The 17,401-nt window shown below is 39.7% G+C and overlaps 1 protein-coding gene and 1 pseudogene across 6 annotated transcripts in view; one reads left to right on the plus strand and one right to left on the minus strand.

Annotated features, from left to right (window-relative positions):
- Positions 1-103: 103 nt before the first annotated feature.
- The window catches only part of TSGA10 (testis specific 10), a 110,601-nt gene continuing 93,303 nt past the window's right edge, over positions 104-17,401 (plus strand). For 3 of the 6 annotated variants that reach the window (XM_059942739.1, XM_059942738.1, XM_059942737.1), the window contains exons 1-2: positions 177-458; positions 12,187-12,315. In XM_059942739.1, coding sequence (XP_059798722.1) covers positions 315-458; positions 12,187-12,315 — 273 coding nt within the window. In that variant the 5' untranslated portion in view covers positions 177-314. The other 3 variants (XM_059942743.1, XM_059942740.1, XM_059942741.1) reach the window with 3 other exon arrangements.
- LOC132376875 (large ribosomal subunit protein uL13-like) lies at positions 6,412-7,023 on the minus strand (annotated as a pseudogene).

Below are 17,401 nucleotides of genomic sequence, written 5' to 3' on the forward strand. Positions count from 1 at the left end.
AGGCGGACACGATGACTTACGCGTCGCTACGTGCGTGGGTGCGCGCGCGCGGCGTGTAGTCCCCGCAAGAGGGAGGGTCGTGCCAGGTACGCGTGCGCACAGGGACTTGGGGCGCGCTGTACGGAAGCGGAGTGAAGGCGCCGGGGAGGTGGAGGACGAGCCCCCTCAGGTACAGAGCGTGAGGGCGGGGCCGACGGCGGCGCAGGCCGGCGCTAACCGCCCCCGCCTCCTTCCCGCCGGGTCCCGCCTCCCTCCGAGCCCCGGGGCGGGGCCAGGTCGATTTGGGATGGGAAGGGAGAGGAAAGGGGCGGAGGATGGAGACCTCGAGGGACCTGGATCCCTGGCGGAGGCGGAGTCCTGGCAGTCGCCAGGATGAGTTCCGGAGAGGACGGCGGGCCGAGAAGCCCGGGGAGGGACCCGCAGCCCCAGGTAGAAGCGCGGGGATGCGCCGTGTTCGGGTAAAAACATATCCTGGGCCAGAAGGCCTCTGAGAGGGCAGCTGCAGGGGGCGGGTGTGGCGGGTGTTGGGGGCTGAGGGCGACCCGTGAGGTGGGTATTGGCTGCTGGAGCCGCTCTGAGGGGCGGTAGCGGGCAGAGTTGCGGTCCAGGGAAGCCCGCCAGGAGCAAACTTTGCCCCTGTTGTTGTTTCTTGGGAGCTTAGGGTTGAGCCCAGTTCCTATGGTGACCGCTTTGCTTCCTACCGTGGCTCTCCGCTTGGTCGTTGCAGGGACTGTTCTGTTTAGAAACGCTCTGGAGTGGAGCTGAGGAATTTGGAAGCCAGAGATTTGGGAGTTCAACCTGGCTCTTCCTGACTCCCAGCCTCTCACTTCTAAGCCACTTTATAGACTTTGCGAGGTGAAGGGCCGAGATTACGTAGGCAATTGCATGAAAATCTCATATAATTACAGTAGAAATTATACACCAGAAAGGCAGGGTACGCTGGCTTTCCTTTGAAAAAGTACTTGAGGTTTAAATTGAATAACTCTGCGGCGATCAGGGAGCTGATACCTAAACACGCTTAGGAATACACTTTTTTTTTTTTCTTTAAATAAAGTCAAGGATAACGATTTCAGGAAACGTTGCATAGATGACACAGGGTCTCTGTTTGTTTTCCTTTTTCCACTTCAGGCCATTGTATCTCACGATATTCGTTGTTTTACATTTCCTCTAGTGGTTTTCAGAATTACAAGCACACTTTTTTTTTTTTTCCAAACTGTAAGGAAATAAATAGAATAATCGGGTTGCAACTAGAAGAAAATACGTTAGTTATAACTATGAAAGGAAAGTGTTACATTATTCACATCTGCCTCCAGGATAAAAGTGATTTTTGTTTGTATGTTAATTAATGACTGAACTAAGCCATTTAGTCTTAATTAGTGGGTAATAACTAGGAAGGTACATTAATGATGTATTTATTTTAAACAGTATACACTTTAGCATTATTTAATGGCAGCTCCCAAAATAAATCTTGTTTACCTTCTGAAAAAAATCACTGCTTATGGCCCAGCAGATGTAGACGTTCTCTGGCCTCTCTGTCTTCTTTTTCAGGTGCTTCTTTTTCAGTTTGTTTTAGGATCATTTGCTTTTAAAAGTACTCCACATACAGAGGCAGTTAGAGCAGGTGTTGTTATTCATTCCCTTTTCCCATCACACGCTCCTCCTTGTCCCCTTTCATGACTTCTCTGATAGACACTTCCTTGCTTTTCCTTGTAGTTTCACCATCTTTGTATGTGACCGTGCACTTTCTAGTTTGGCTTGTTTTTGAACTTTATGTAGATGGGATTGTACTAAGTTTTCCTTTGTATTTTGCTTCGTTACTCAACATTGTCTTTAAGATTGATCCTTTTTATTGCTTGTAGTTAGTTTGTTGTTTGTTGTTCCATTGTAAGAGTATACCACAATTTACCTACTGTTGGTGGACACTAGGGTTTCTATGGTTTTTGGTAAATATGAGGAACACTGCTGTGAATTTTCTTGTACACACACCCCATATAATCTCTTGAAGTGTGCTGGTTAGTAAGGTAGTTCTATTTGTCTTAGTTATGCTATTTATGTCAGTCTATATTAAATTCCTTTGGTTCTGAAAAGCCTCTTGACAACAACTCTTTGACCCCCTTCTTATGTTTCCAAGAGGAAGTGATAAATGATTCTTCTCCTAAGGCCATTGTTTTATGCTCCTTAAAAAGGGCAAGTTATTTCTTCATAGTACAGTCTGGAGTGAAGAGAAGTGAGGAGCTTGGGTTTGGATGGAATGACTGGAGAGATTATTTCTTTTTAAGAAAGGTTAAACAAGTGACCTTACTGTTTTGTTTGAAGTGAATTCCCAAAACATTTATTCACTTATTTTTTATAAATACAGAACCCACCTCAAAATTATTCATAAAATTTTATGTGGTTTTCTACATCCTTCTGTTAGTGAAGCTATTCCTTCCTACTTCAAAGTGTCTTTCAGTCTAAACTTTTGGAGACAATTTTCTAAAAAGAAAACAAGTTGACCTTTTGTGGAACCAGATTTCAGAATCCTATATAAGATACTCCAGTATTTTCAATTATTCTATCAAAATATTCAATAGACGTTTGTTGAGCACATATTATATTTTGCTCAACACTGATGATACTTTTTAGCATGTGATCTTAATTGCTGTTTCACTGAGAAATTAAAATTCTGCCAGGCAGGAACTTCTTCAGATTTCTACCCCTTCTCATCTAAATCGTCACCTGACCTTGCTTTTTTCTGTCTTGTCTCAAAGGACAGTGCATACCCTTTACCTGGGTTTCCTCTTACTAGCTTATTGGCCTTTGTCCTTTAGTTAACATTAACGCATGTCTTAGGAATTGTCATTGTGTTTATACTGTAAGAATTCTTAACCTGGAGTACAAGAACTTTGGGGAGTTCTTGAACCCCCTGGAATTGTTTGTAAAGTTTTGTATGTGTTTGCTTTTTCCTGGGGTAACGACCTAGGGCTTTTGCTTAATTCTGAAAGGGGTCCTTGATATAGAGGAAATTAAGAAGCAAGTTTTTCTCCTCTTCTGTTGGCCCTTCAACAACCCTGGTCTTTTCCCAAATTTTGTTCTACCTTTCTTCTCACAATCATGTTCTGTAAAAGAAATCTACATTTTCTTTTTCTTTGCTACTCATTCATTTGTTAGTCCTCCTACCATTGAAACTACCTTGTTTGAATCATCAAAATTCATTATTTGGGAAATGTTTTATTGAGTACCAACTTTGTGCTGGGCACTCTTCTAGGCATTAGGGATATAACAGTGACTGGATAAGAGCCTAGATCACTTGGAGCTTACCTTTGGTAGGGGGTGACAAACAATAAACAAATGAAGAAATAAGTGATGTGATTTCAAATAGGGTTAAGTGCGATAACCTAATGGGCGAGTGAGTAGGAGAGAGGCTACTTTAGGTAAGAGGTTGGGGAGGACCCTCTGATATTTCAGCCAAATTGCCGAGGGTAAGAAGGAGCCATTCACGTCAAGGACTTAGGGGTGAGAATGTTCCTGACAGAGGGAAAGCAAGGGAGGAGGCCTCAAAGTGGAATGAGATTGGCACAGTACAGGAACAGAAAGAAAACCAATAAAGCTGGTGGGTGAAAAAAGAATAGAGTAGTAGGTCTATTTAGGGAAGTGAAGGCAGGGCCCAAATCATGTAGGACCTTAAAAAGTTTGACTTTTTTAAGAAAATTGAAATCGTATCAAGTATCTCTTCTGACCACAACGCTATGAGACTACATATCAATTACAGGAAAAAAACTGTAAAAAATACAAACGCATGGAGGCTAAACAATACACTACTAAATAACCAAGAGATCACTGCAGAAACCAAAGAGGAAATCAAAAAAGTACCTAGAAACAAATGACAATGAAAACACAACAACCCAAAACCTATGCGATGCGGCAAAAGCAGTTCTAACAGGGAAGTTTATAGCAATAAAATCCTACCTCAAGAAACAAGAAACATCTCAAATAAACAACCTAACATTACACCTGAGCAATTAGAGAAAGAAGAACAAAAAAACCCCCAAAGTTAACAGAAGGAAAGAAATCATAAAGATCAGGTCAGAAATAAATGAAAAAGAAATGAAGGAAACAATAGCAAAGATCAATAAAAGCTGGTTCTTTGAGAAGATAAATAAAATTGATAAACCATTAGCCAGACTCATCAAGAAAAAAAGGGAGAAGACTCAAATCAACAGAATTACAAATGAAAAAGAAGTAACAACTGACACTACAGAAATACAAAGGATCATGAGAGATTGCTACAAGCAACTATATGCCAATAAAACAGACAACCTGTAAGAAATGGACAAATTCTTAGAAAAGCACAACCTTCCAAGACTGAACCAGGAAGAAATAGAAAATATGAACAGACCAATCCCAAGCACTGAAATTGAAACTGTGATTAAAAATTTTCCAACAAACAAAAGCCCAGGAGGTGGGCTTCACAGGTGAATTCTATCAAACATTTAGAGAAGAGCTAACACCTATCCTTCTCAAACTCTTCCAAAATATAGCAGAGAGAGGAACACTCCCAAACTCATTCTACAAGACTACCATCACCCTGATACCAAAGCCAGGCAAAGATGTCCCAAAAAAAGAAAACTACAGGCCAATATCTCTGATGAACACAGATGGAAAAATTCACAACAAAATACTAGCACACAGAATCCAACAGCACATTAAAAGGTTCATACACCATGATCAAGTGGGGTTTATCCCAGGAATGCAAGGATTCTTCAGTATATGCAAATCATTCAATGTGATACACCATATTAACAAATTGAAGGATAAAAACCATATGATAGGGCTTCCCTGGTGGCGCAGTGGTTGAGAGTCTGCCTGCCAATGCAGGGGACGCGGGTTCGAGCCCTGGTCTGGGAGGATCCCACATGCCGCGGAGCAGCTTGGCCCGTGAGCCACGATTACTGAGCCTGCGCGTCTGGAGCCTGTGCTTGTCACCGAGAGACCGTGATGGTGAGAGGCCCGCGCACCGCGATGAAGAGTGGCCCCCGCTTGCCGCGGCTGGAGAAAGCCCTCGCACAGAAACGAAGACCCAACACAGCCATACATACATACATACATACATAAATAAAAAGAATGTAAGCAGACAAGAATATCATTAAAAAAATAAAATAAATAAAAAATAAACCATATGATAATCTCAGTAGATGCAGAAAAAGCTTTTGACAAAATTCAACACCGATTTATGATAAAAACGCTGCAGAAAGTAGGCATAGAGGGAACCTATCTCAACATATCATAAGGCCATATATGACAAACCCACAGTCAACATCATTCTCAATGGTGAAAAACTGAAAGCATTTCCTCTAAGATCAGGAACAAGACAAGGTTGCCCACTCTCACCACTGTTATGCAACATAGTTTTGGAAGTTTTGGCCACAGCAATCAGAGAAGAAAAAGAAATAAATGGAATCCAAGTTGGAAAAGAAGAAGTAAAGCTGTCACTGTTTGCAAATGACATGATACTATACATAGAGAATCCTAAAGATGCTACCAGAAAACTACTAGAGCTAATCAATGAATTTGGTAAAGTAGCAGGATACAAAATTAATGCACAGAAATCTCTTGCATTCCTATACACTAATGATGCAAAATCTGAAAGAGAAAATAAGGAAACACTCCCATTTACCATTGCAACAAAAAGATAAAATACCTAGGAATAAACCTACCTAAGGAGACAAAAGACCTGTATGCAGAAAGCTATAAGACACTAATGAAAGAAATTAAAGATGGTACAAACAGATGGAGAGATATATCATGTTTTTGGATTGGAAGAATCAACATTGTGAAAATGACTATACTACCCAAACTAATCTACAGATTCAATGCAATCCCTATCAAATTACCAATGGCATTTTTTATGGAACTAAAACAAAAAATTTTTTAATTTGTATGGAGACACAAAAGACCCCGAATAGCCCAAGCAGTCTTGAGGGAAAAAAACGGAGCTGGAGGAATCAAACTCCCTGACTTCAGACTGTACTACAAAGCTACAGTAATCAAGACAATATGGTACTGGCACAAAAACAGAAATATAGATCAATGGAACAGGATAGAAAGCCCAGAGATAAACCCCTGCACCTATGGTCAACTAATCTATGACAAAGGAGGCAAGGATATACAATGGAGAAAAGACAGTCTTTTCAATAAGTGGTGCTGGGAAAACTGGACAGCTGTATGTAAAAGAATGAAATTAGAACACTCCCTAACACCATAGGCAAAGATAAACTCAAAATGGATTAGAGACGTAAATGTAAGACTGGACAGTATAAAACTCTTAGAGGAAAACATAAGAAGAACACTCTATGACATAAATCACAGCAAGATCCATTTTCTTTTCTTTTCTTTTTTTTAATTAAGAATAAACAGTCAATTTTATTGGGCTCAGACTAAGAATCCATGGGTTTTGAGGACCTCTGTGAATTTGTCAGTTTTCTTCTCTGTGTTCTTTTCAGCCTGCTTCCATAGCCTCGTGAGCTGCTGCTTTTTCCAGTAGTGGATCTTGGCCTCCTCCTTTCTCTTCTCCTCCAGGGTGGCTGTTACTGCCTGGTACTTCCAGCCAACCTGATGAGCCAGGCACCCTAGGTAGGCAAACTTCCGCATAGGCTTCAGACACACAACCTTGAGGGCGGTAGGAACCACCATCTGCTTTTTCTTGTCATAGGGTGGCAGGATCCCATCAAACACCTTGAGGCTGTCCAGAGCGGCCTGGCCTTGCTTGGTCTTATGAGGCAGCATGCCTCGCCATGTCTGCCAGAAGATGTGGCTGGGGGCTCAGAAGTGGTAGGGGCTGCAGGAGGGGTTGGTGTTCATCCGCTTGCAGAGGAATGCCAGGTACTTCAACTTGTTTCTATAGAAATTGCGAGAAATGTTGATGCCCTCACAGCGCACAACCACCACCTTTTGACCCAGAAGCACCTGCTTGGCCATGATGGCCACCAGGTGGCTCAGGAGATGGCCTCAGCCATCGAGAACCAGGACCTGCCCCTCTGCCATCTTCGGCAGCTGCCTCCAAGACCTTTTTTGACCCACCTTCTCAAGAAATGGAAATAAAAACAAAAATAAACAAATGGGACCTAATGAAGCCTAAAAGCTTTTGCACAGCAAAGGAAAACAAAAACAAGACGAGAAGACAACCCTCAGAATGGGAGAAAATATTTGCAAATGAAGCAGCTGACAAAGGATTAATCTCCAAAATATACAAGCAGTGCAATATCAAAAAAACAAACAACCCAATCCAAAAATGGGCAGAAGACCTAAATAGACATTTCTCCAAAGAAGAAATACAGATTGCCAACAAACACATGAAAAGATGCTCAACATCACTAATCATTAGAGAAATGCAAATCAAAACTACAATGATGTATCATCTCACACCAGTCAGAATGGCCATCATCAAAAAATCTACAAACAATAAATGCTGGAGAGGGTGTGGAGAAAAGGGAACCACCGTCTTGCACTGTTGGTGGGAATGTAAATTGATACAGCCACTGTGGAGAACAGTATGGAGGTTCCTTAAAAAACTAAAAATAGAACTACCATATGACCCAGCAATCCCACTGCTGGGTATATACCCTGAGAAAGCCATAATTCAAAAAGAGTCATGTACCACAACATTCATTACAGTACTACTTACAATAGCCAGGACATGGAAGCAACCCAAGTGTCCATCGACAGATGAATGGATAAAGAAGATGTGGCACATATATACAGTGGAATATTACTCAGCCATAAAAAGAAACGAAATTGAGTTATTTGTAGTGAGGTGGATGGACCTAGAGACTGTCATACAGAGTGAAGTAAGTCAGAAAGAGAAAAACAGATACCGTATGCTAACACATATGTATGGAATCTAAAAAAAATAAAATAAAATGGTTCTGATGAACTTAGGGGCAGGACAGGAATAAAGACACAGACGTAGAGAATGGACTTGAGGACATGGGGAGGGGGAAGGGTAGGCTGGGATGAAGTGAGAGAGTAACATTGACGTATATCCACTACCAAATGTAAAATTAGGTAGCTAATGGGAAGCAGCTGCATAGCACAGGGAGATCAGCTCGGTGTTTTGCGACCACCTAGAGGGGTGGGATAAGGAGGGTGGGAGGGAGATGCAAGAGGGAGGGGATATGAGGATATACGTATGCATATAGCTGATTCACTTTGTTATACAGCAAAAACTAACAAAACAGTGTAAAGCAATTATACTCCAATAAAGATGTTAAAGGAAAAAAGAAAAAAAAATGTGAGCTACCTTTGTAGGCTAGAGATTAAAGCAAAAAAAAAAGTTTGACTTTTATTCTGATTGCAGTGGGAAGCCATTGGAGTGTTTTGAGCAGGATCTCATTATTTTAAGATGATTGTTTTGATTTCAGTTTGGAAAACAGGTTGCAGGGGGCAACAGTAGAATCAAAAAGGCCAGTTAGGAGACAGTTGCAGTAATCCATGTGGGAGATGATGGTGACTTGAACCAAGTAGGTGATAATAAAAGTGTACAGAAGTGGATGGATTGGGGATATATTTTGGAGGTAGATCCAAAGGGCTTTTTGATGGATTTGATGAGGTTCAGGGAAAGAGGAAACAAAGACAACACTTTGGTTTTTGACCTTGATCACTGCACAAATGACAGTGCCATTTGACATGGAAAGACTGGGAAGGAACATGGTGGAGGCAGGGTTGAGAGCAGAAGTGCAGGTGGGGAAATTGAGGTCTGTTTTAACATGTTGAAGTTGTGATGGCTATGGACATCCAATAAACAATATAATGTGTTAAATGCTCCAGTAGGGATATTTTCATAGTTTGGAGGGAACATGGAAAATATATGCTAAGTCTTTGGGGGGGAAGTAGAAGTCAGAAATACTTTTTTGTAGTCCTGTATTCCCTTAGCATACATGTATGTGGCACTAATCATACTGTACTGTAATTTCTGATTTGTTTTGGACTTCCCTGGATTCATTGAGGCTTGAAATTGTAAGTTTTCTGTTTTTGTTTTATTTTTATTTTATTTTATTTTGGCTGCATTGGGTCTTTGTTGCTGCATGCAGGCTTTTCTCTGGTTGCGGCGAGTGGGGGCTACTCTTCATTGCGGTGCGCAGGCTTCTTGTTGTGGTGGTTTCTCTTGTTGGGAACACGGGCTCTAAGTGCGCGGGCTTCAGTAGTTGTGGTACACGGGCTCAGTAGTTGTGGCTCGCGGGCTCTAGAGCGCAGGCTCAGTAGTTGTGGCGCACGGGCTTAGTTGCTCCGCAGCATGTGGGATCTTCCTGGACCAGGGCTCGAACCCGTGTCTCCTGCATTGGCAGGCGGATTCTTAACCACTGCGCCACCAGGGAAGCCCCTTGAAATTTTAAGTTTTTATTTGTTTTCCATCTTTCTAGCCCCCAAATCTAATATTGGTTCATCCTTATCCTAGCTGTTTATAAAGTTGTTTGGTAAGTGAATAAACGTTACAATCTGATAGTATGAACTTGGAACAGTGATAGTAGCGATGGAAGAAATGTGTTTGAGAGAGATTTTAGTGAAAAGATCAGTAGGACATGACGGCCAATTAAATAAGTTGAGTCAGTGAGAGGAATTAGTAATAAAAGTAATTGTAAATAATAATAATATATATAGCAGTTATTATTTATTGCCAGGAACTGTTCTAAGTGCTTTACATATAATAACTCATTTAATCCTCGCAACAACTCTATGAGGCAAGTACTGTTATCATCCCTATTTTAGAGATGAGGAAGCCATGGCCAGAGAAGTAACTTGGCTGTGGTCATGCAGCTAAGAAGGGGCAGAACAGGCATTATGAACCGAAGCAGTCGAGGCTAGAGAACATGCTCTTAACCACTATGCTGTGTTGCTTCCCCATTGAGAATGATTGTGATTCTAGCTTGGGTCTTTACGATGACAATTTGCTGCTTACAAAGTACTTTACTTGCGTTCTCTGAGATCTGTACAGGAACACAAGTTCCATTCAGAGTTCCATCTAGAGATCACTGGAAGGTGGGAGATATTCAGGGGCCTGAGGTGGAGAACCTGGCATGCCAGGCATGGGCGTTTCAGATACACTGATTTCTCTCCCTTTTTACTGCCTCCAAAGCTAGTGCAGCTCTAATACGATGGCTCACAATTGTCAGGTAGACTCTTGGTCTCTTTATACTTTTAATTTCTAGACTAGACTGATAGTAAACTTGACTGTTCATTTTACCAAAAAGAAGAGGGAAGGTTCCATTTTATCTGCTTTAGTACATTACTTCATTATCAACCTCTACAAATGTGTATTGACACCTTCCTGTTATCCAAAGAACTCTGTGCAGATTGGTGGGAATACAGAGAGCTCTAGGATATTATTTGTTAAGATTCTAGTAACTGTGTGAGGAAGACATATCCAGAAAAAGTAAATAGCTACATAAATTGTTCTATTACCAAGATATTTGGATGTCTCAATGAAGAGGTGATCACTATTCGATGGAGAAGAGAGAGAAAACCTCCTAGAGAATATGGAATTCAAGTTGAGCCTTAGAAGTGTCTTTACTTCAGTGGAGAAAAGAGTGAGGGCAAAGCTCATGAACAAAAGAGAATATGTTTCTGAATATATGTATAAAGAAGGTATAGAATAGTTTGCCTTTAATAGAGGGGTTCTTGGAGGTGTCAAGTAGGAGATAAATTTGAAGAAGTAGGAAGGGACCAAATTATGAAGAACTCTGTGTGCTAGGCAGGTTTAGATTTTAGGTCCTTGCTATTCAAGGTGTAGTCTGTGTGCTAGCCAAATAGGGATCGCTGAGCAGCTTTTTAGAAATGCAGTATTTCAGACCTACTGTGAGTAATTATCTCATTTTAACAAGATTCCCAAATGATTCGTATGTTTACTAAAATTTGAAAAGTACTGCTATAGTGAGGAGTCATTTGATTCAGTTATACTTAGTCACATGTTTATAACTAGGAACACATTCTTCAACAGAAACTATGTAAGAAATGGTAGTTAGGATTTCAGCCTAACCCATAAAGGCCTAAAATGATTCATAGTTAGAAATGCTTTGTGAGATCTAATGCTGAAGTTCCAGGAGAGGCAGGTACTGCTGGACTGGAGAACAGAAAAAGCAGATTTGTGTCTTGTTTAGGGAAAGGGAAAAAGGGAAATAAACCTGTCAGACTGCTAAGGGCTGGGTTTTACAGGGCATTAACACAAGGTCAGTGACTGGGGAGTCCTGAGCCTGTAATTTCCCAAGCACTAGATTTTGGAGCATGGCATCTGTGTTGCTTTGCTTGTAGCAAATTCTCCCTTAACATAATGGCAGCCTTGATTCAGAGAAAGAACAAATTATTTCCTTAAATTATACAGTTTCTAAGATACATAGTCAAGTAAAAAAAGCACAGTGCAGAGTAGTATGTATAGTATGCTAAAGTGAGAAATCTTTTAACACTGTTATTTTGCACGTGTGCAAATATGTATGTAGAAAAATTCTGAGAAATGGAATTATTTGTACAGAAGCTATGTGCATCTGTAATGTTGCTAGATTTTACCCAGTTGTTCTCCATAAATACTGTGTCAATTTACACTGCCACAGAATGCTAATTTATATATCCAACTTTATGATTTTGCCAATGTGATGGTTAAAAAATGGTGTCCCAGTGTTGTTTTAATTTGTATTCCTCTAAATGGTGAGATTGAATATCTTTAAATCTATTTAAAAGTCATTTCTGTGAAATATCCATATTCTTGGCCAATTTTTATATTAGGGTATTTCTTTTCCTTTTTTTAATTATAGGAAGTATTTACATATTAGGGAAATTAGCCCTTTGTGATATGGGTAGCAAACCTTTTTGTTAATATACAAAAATAACAATAAACAGGTAGCTAGTGAACATCATAGCCCTGGAAGTAGACCACTTAATTTGCAGCTGACCCATATTCCCTTAGATAGGGTGGAGTATGTCTTTTTTGAAAAGCATGTTCAATACTATAGTTTCATATTTGGAAAACACACAGAAGAAGTTTTATAATATAAAGTTTTAAGAAAGTAAATGTTGATGAAGTCCTTTTAGCTGGTGGAACAGGTTAAAAACAATTTTTTAATTGAATGTTGTTAATTTTCAAAATTATGATTGTTCTGGGAAATCACAAGGCTGTTTTAAACCTGACTGTCTCTATATTATTCCCATTCCTTCCACTAGGTTACCACCAAAGAACATGATTTTGGTCTAGGGGCTCCAGTTTCTGAAGCTGAAAAATACCAGAATATTCTCCAGCTAGAACAAGAAGTGAGAAATCAAGACAAATTCATTTCTTCACTGAAGTTACAGGTTACATTTAATTTCTCTGCATATTTCCCTAAATTAATTTGGGATGGGGCCTATATTAAAATAAGATAGAGAATAAATACCAATTCAGTGCTCATTTAAATTGTATGGGTCTAAAATCATTCTATTTTTATCTTAACCATTTTGAAACACATAGATTCAGAGTTAGTGAGTGCAAACTATATGCCAGGTGTTGTATCAGATGCTTTCAAGTACATAATCTTACTTAATCATCCCAACTTTGTGAAATTGTGTTGTTATTTCCATTTTACCGATGTGGAAGCCAAAGTTCCAAGAGGCTAAAGAATTATATTTGACTAATGAGTGACAGAGCTAGGATTTCTCTGAACTCCCAAGTTAGCTAGAATTTGAATCCAGTTTTCTGAACTCCCAAGTTCATTATTGTTTCTGTTCTCCTGGTGTCTGACTTGTGGTATAGCTATTAATAAGGCTATTAAAAGAAACTTCCTCTTCTGGGAAAATGGAGTAGACTTACTTTTCCTTACTCTTCCCACTAAGTACAGCTAAAAACCCTGACTATTATGTATAAAACAAGCATAAGAACACTCTGTCTGAAAGGTGGGAAGAAGGAAGACTGGCTAGAGATCTCAGCACACAATGAATGTTAGGACATGTTAGGGAGTTCCTGGTTTTTCTTTTTGTTCCGTATATCCCAGACAGAGTACTGGAAAAACTGGCAACCAGAAGTAGTGGGTGCAGATTTATAAAGGTCTCAGAAAAGCCATCCTTTTCTAGCTGAAGGACTAGGAAATGGGCAATCTAGTAAGGCAGATTACTCTTAGACAAGAACTGCCCACTTTAAGCAGACACCAAAGAAAAAAACTAGCTCCATTCCTGCCAGCAAAGGTTAAGAGCCCAGACGTCCACCCTTCTCATGCTATAACAAGGAACCCCATCCTTGCCTTATCCCCCCACCCTGCCCCACAAGGCCCCCATCCCGCCAGGGTGGTATCAAAGAAGAAGGCTGAGTGGAGAACCAAGACTTTTGTGTCATTCAGGAAGTAAGGAAGTCCCCAACCCCGTATTGTCAGTGGAGACCACATGGGGAGCCAAGAAGTCCACCGCCACCTGGTAGTAAGAGGTGCCCCATTTCCTCTTTGCTGGGATGATATCAGAAGAGACCTAATGCAGAGTCAGAACCTTTACCACCCTCCAACAGTAACAAGTCCACCCACCCACAGTGGCAGTGGAGGATACGTGGGAGCGGTAATAAGGAGCCTTCATTTTTCCAGCTCTGGTGGTATCAGCAGAGGCCTGGTGGGGAGCCTAAATTCCCATCCTTGCCTAGCAGTAACAAGGAGCCCCACCCTTCCCAGGTGTCAAAGGAAGCCTAGTGGAGAAATTGGACTTTTACTCCCATCCAACAGTAACAAGGCAGTGTCCCCCTTTTCTTGCTGGAGCGGTGTCACAGGAAGCCTACTGAAAGGTAAGAGTCGGTGTCTCAGACTATGAAGTCTCAATAAAAAGAAAAACAAACAAACACTCCTCATCCCAAAAATCAGGAAGAGCTCAACCTCTATGAGAAAAGACAATCAAGAGATGCCAGCACAGAGATGAATCAGATATGATGATTATCTGACAAGGATTTTAAATTAGCCATCATATAAATGCTTCAACAAGTAATTTTGAGCATGCTTGAAACAAACAGAAAATCTTATCAAAGAAATAAAGATATAAAGTACAGCCAAGTGGAATTTTGGTAGCAAACAAGCTGTTCGAAATAAAAGATAAAGTAGAGGCAAGTGGAATTTTGGTAGCAAACAAGCTGTTCTTCAGTAGGTGAATAGATAAACAAACTGTGGTACATAATAGAATATTATTCACTGATAAAAAGACATGAGCTATCAAGCCATAAAAAGACATGAAGGAACCTTGAAAGGATATTGTGAGGTGAAAAAAGCCAATCTGAAAAGGTTACATACTCTGTGATTCCAACTATATGACCTTCTGGGAAAGACAAAACATAGAGACATTAGAAGATCACTGGTTGCCAGGGATTTGGAGGGAGGAAGGGGTGAATGGAACACAGGGGATTTTTAGGGCAGTGAAACTATCCTGTATACAGTAATGATGGATACATGTCACTGTACATTTGTAAAAACCCGCAGAATCAACAACCCAAAGAGTGAACCCTAATTAAACTCTGGATTTTAGTTAATAATAATGTATAATGTTGGTTCATCAATTGTAACCAATGTACCACACTAAAACAAGATGTAAATAAGGGGAAACTGGGGTGAGTTGGAGGGGGGAGAAGGGGTAAGTGGGAACTCTCTGTACTTACTAGTCAATTTTTCTGTAAACCTAAAACTGCTCTAAAAAAAAAGTAAGTCTATTAAAAAATATACATGGGAGAAAATACTTCCAAATTATGTATCTGATAAGGGATTAATATCCAGAATATGTAAAGAGCTCCTATAACTCAACAACAAAAAAACCCAAAACAACGCAATTCAAAAATGGGCAAAAGACTTGAATAGATGTTTCTCCAGAGAAGATATACAGATGGCCAATAAGCATGAAAAGATGCTCAACATCACCATTCATTAAGGAAATGCAAATCAAAACCACAGTGAGATATCACTTCACACCAATTAGGACCACTATTATCAAAAAGCAGAAAATAACAAGTGTCGGTGAGGATGTGGAGAATCTGGAGCTCTTGTACATTGCTAATGTAAAATGGTTTAAGCATAGTACAAAAAAAGTTTGGCAATTCCTCAAAGAGTTAAGTATAGAATTACCATGTGATCCAGCTATTCCACTCCTAGGAATATCCCCCAAAGATTAAAAGCAGGGACTCAAACAGATACTTGTACACCAGTGTTCATAACAGCATTATTTATGATAGCCAAGAGGTGGAAACAACTCAGATTCCATCGACAGATGAATGGATAAACAAAATGGGGTATGTACAAACAATGGAACATTATTCAACCTTAATTCTGAAAGGAGACTACAAGATGGAAGAGCCCTGAAAACAGTGTGCTAATTGAAATAAACCAGGCACAGAAGGACAAATATTGTATGATTCCACTTATATGAGGTAGGCAAATTCATAGATAATTATTTAATGGGTACAGAGTTTCAGTTTGTGATGATGAAAAAATTCTGGAAATGGATATGGGATGGTTGCACAATGTTGTGAATGTACTTAATGCCATTGAATTTTACATTTAAAAATGGTTAGAGTGGTAAATTTTATGATGTTCTATTTTACCACAGTAAAAAAGTTTAAAAAAATACAGTAACTGAAATTAAAAACTCAGTGTTCTCAGACAAAAACATGGAGAGGAGGAGAAAAGAATGAATCAGTGAACATGAAGATAGAAATAAAGAAATTACCTAATCTGAACAATAGAGAGAAAATAGATTGAAAAAATGTGAACAGAGGCTCAGGGACAGGTGGGCGTATAATAAAAGATCTACATTCGGATCGTTGGAGTCCCAGAAAGAGAGGTAAGAGAAGGTGGGGCTGAAAAAATATTCAAAGAAATAATGGCTAAATAGTCCCCAAATTTGGCAAAAGACATATACAAATGAAAGAAGGTGAGTGAAAACCTACCAGGAGTCTCCCAAAGAAATCTACACTGAGACACTTCATATTCGAACTGAAAACTAAAGACAAAAAAAAATCCTGAAAGAAACGAGAGAAACAATTCAATATTTATAGGGGTGCACCAATTCAAATGACAGCAGGTCTGAAAACGTGGAGGTCAGAAGGAAGTGGCACAACATTTTTCAAGTGTTGGAAGAAGAGAACTGTCAACCCAGTGCATATTCTGTATTTAGAAAAGTATGAAGGGAAAATTAAGAAATGAAGAGAAAATTAAGATATTCTCAGATGAAGAAAACTGAGAATTTGTTGCCAGCAAAGCTACCCTAAAAGAATATCTAAAGGAATTTCTCTAACAAGGAAGGAAGTGATAAAAGGAGTAGTCTTGGAAGAACAGGAAGGAAGGAAGAACAACATATAGAGCAAAAATATGGGTAAACGTGATCGAATTTCCTTTTCTACTTTTCTAAATTATGTTTGTCAAATGTAGTTCTCAGTGCATGTAGAGGAAATATTTAAGAATTATTTTATTAATAAAGGAGGGTAGAGGGACGTAAAGGGAGGTAAGTTCTCTGCACTTCACTTGAACTGGTAAAATGTAGGCTGTGATAACTTATGAACATATAATGAAACACCTAGAGCAACCACTAAAAATCTGTACAAAGAGATATACTCAAAATTGCTATGGATACCTCAAACTGGAATTCTAAAAAATGTTCAAGTAACCCAGAGGGAAGTGGGTAAAACAAAACAGAAAGAAAAATTAAAAAAAGAAAAAAACAACAGAAAAGTCACACTTGAATCTTAACATAAAAGTAAGCACATTAAATATATGTAATCTAAATACACCAATTAGAAGATAGAAATTGGCAGAGTGGATTAAAAAAACATGACCTAGCATTATGCTGTCTATAAGAAATTCACTTCAAATATAATGATACAGCTAGGTTGAAAGGCATTCACACCCAAATGAAGAAATAAAACTATCCCTGTTTATAGATGACATGATCTTCTTCCTGGAAAATCTCAACGTCTACAGTGTAAAAACTAGAACTAATAAATGAGTTCAAAAGGTCAGAATACAACACAAACATACTGTATTTTTTTTTAATGTATTTATTTTATTTATTTATTTTTTGGCTGCGTTGGGTCTTTGTTGCTCTGCACGGGCTTTCTCTAGTTGTGGTGAGTGGGGGCTATTCTTCGTTGCGGTACACGGGCTTCTCATTGCATTGGCTTCTCTTGTTGCAGAGCACGGGCTCTAGGCGCCTGGGCTTCAGGAGTTGTGGCTCGTGGGCTCTGGAGCGCAGGCTCAGTAGTTGTGGCACATGGGCTTAGTTGCTCCACAGCATGTGGGATCTTCCTGGATCAGGGCTCGAACCTGTGTCCCCTGCATTGGCAGGCGGGTTCTTAACCACTGCACCACCAGGGAAGCCCTGTATTTTTGTATGTTATCAATTAACCTGTGGAAATCTAAATTAAAAATTACATACCATTTACAATCACTCAGAA

Source organism: Balaenoptera ricei, chromosome 13 (genome assembly GCF_028023285.1).
Source record: "Balaenoptera ricei isolate mBalRic1 chromosome 13, mBalRic1.hap2, whole genome shotgun sequence".
In the NCBI taxonomy this organism is placed as follows: Eukaryota; Metazoa; Chordata; class Mammalia; order Artiodactyla; family Balaenopteridae; genus Balaenoptera; species Balaenoptera ricei.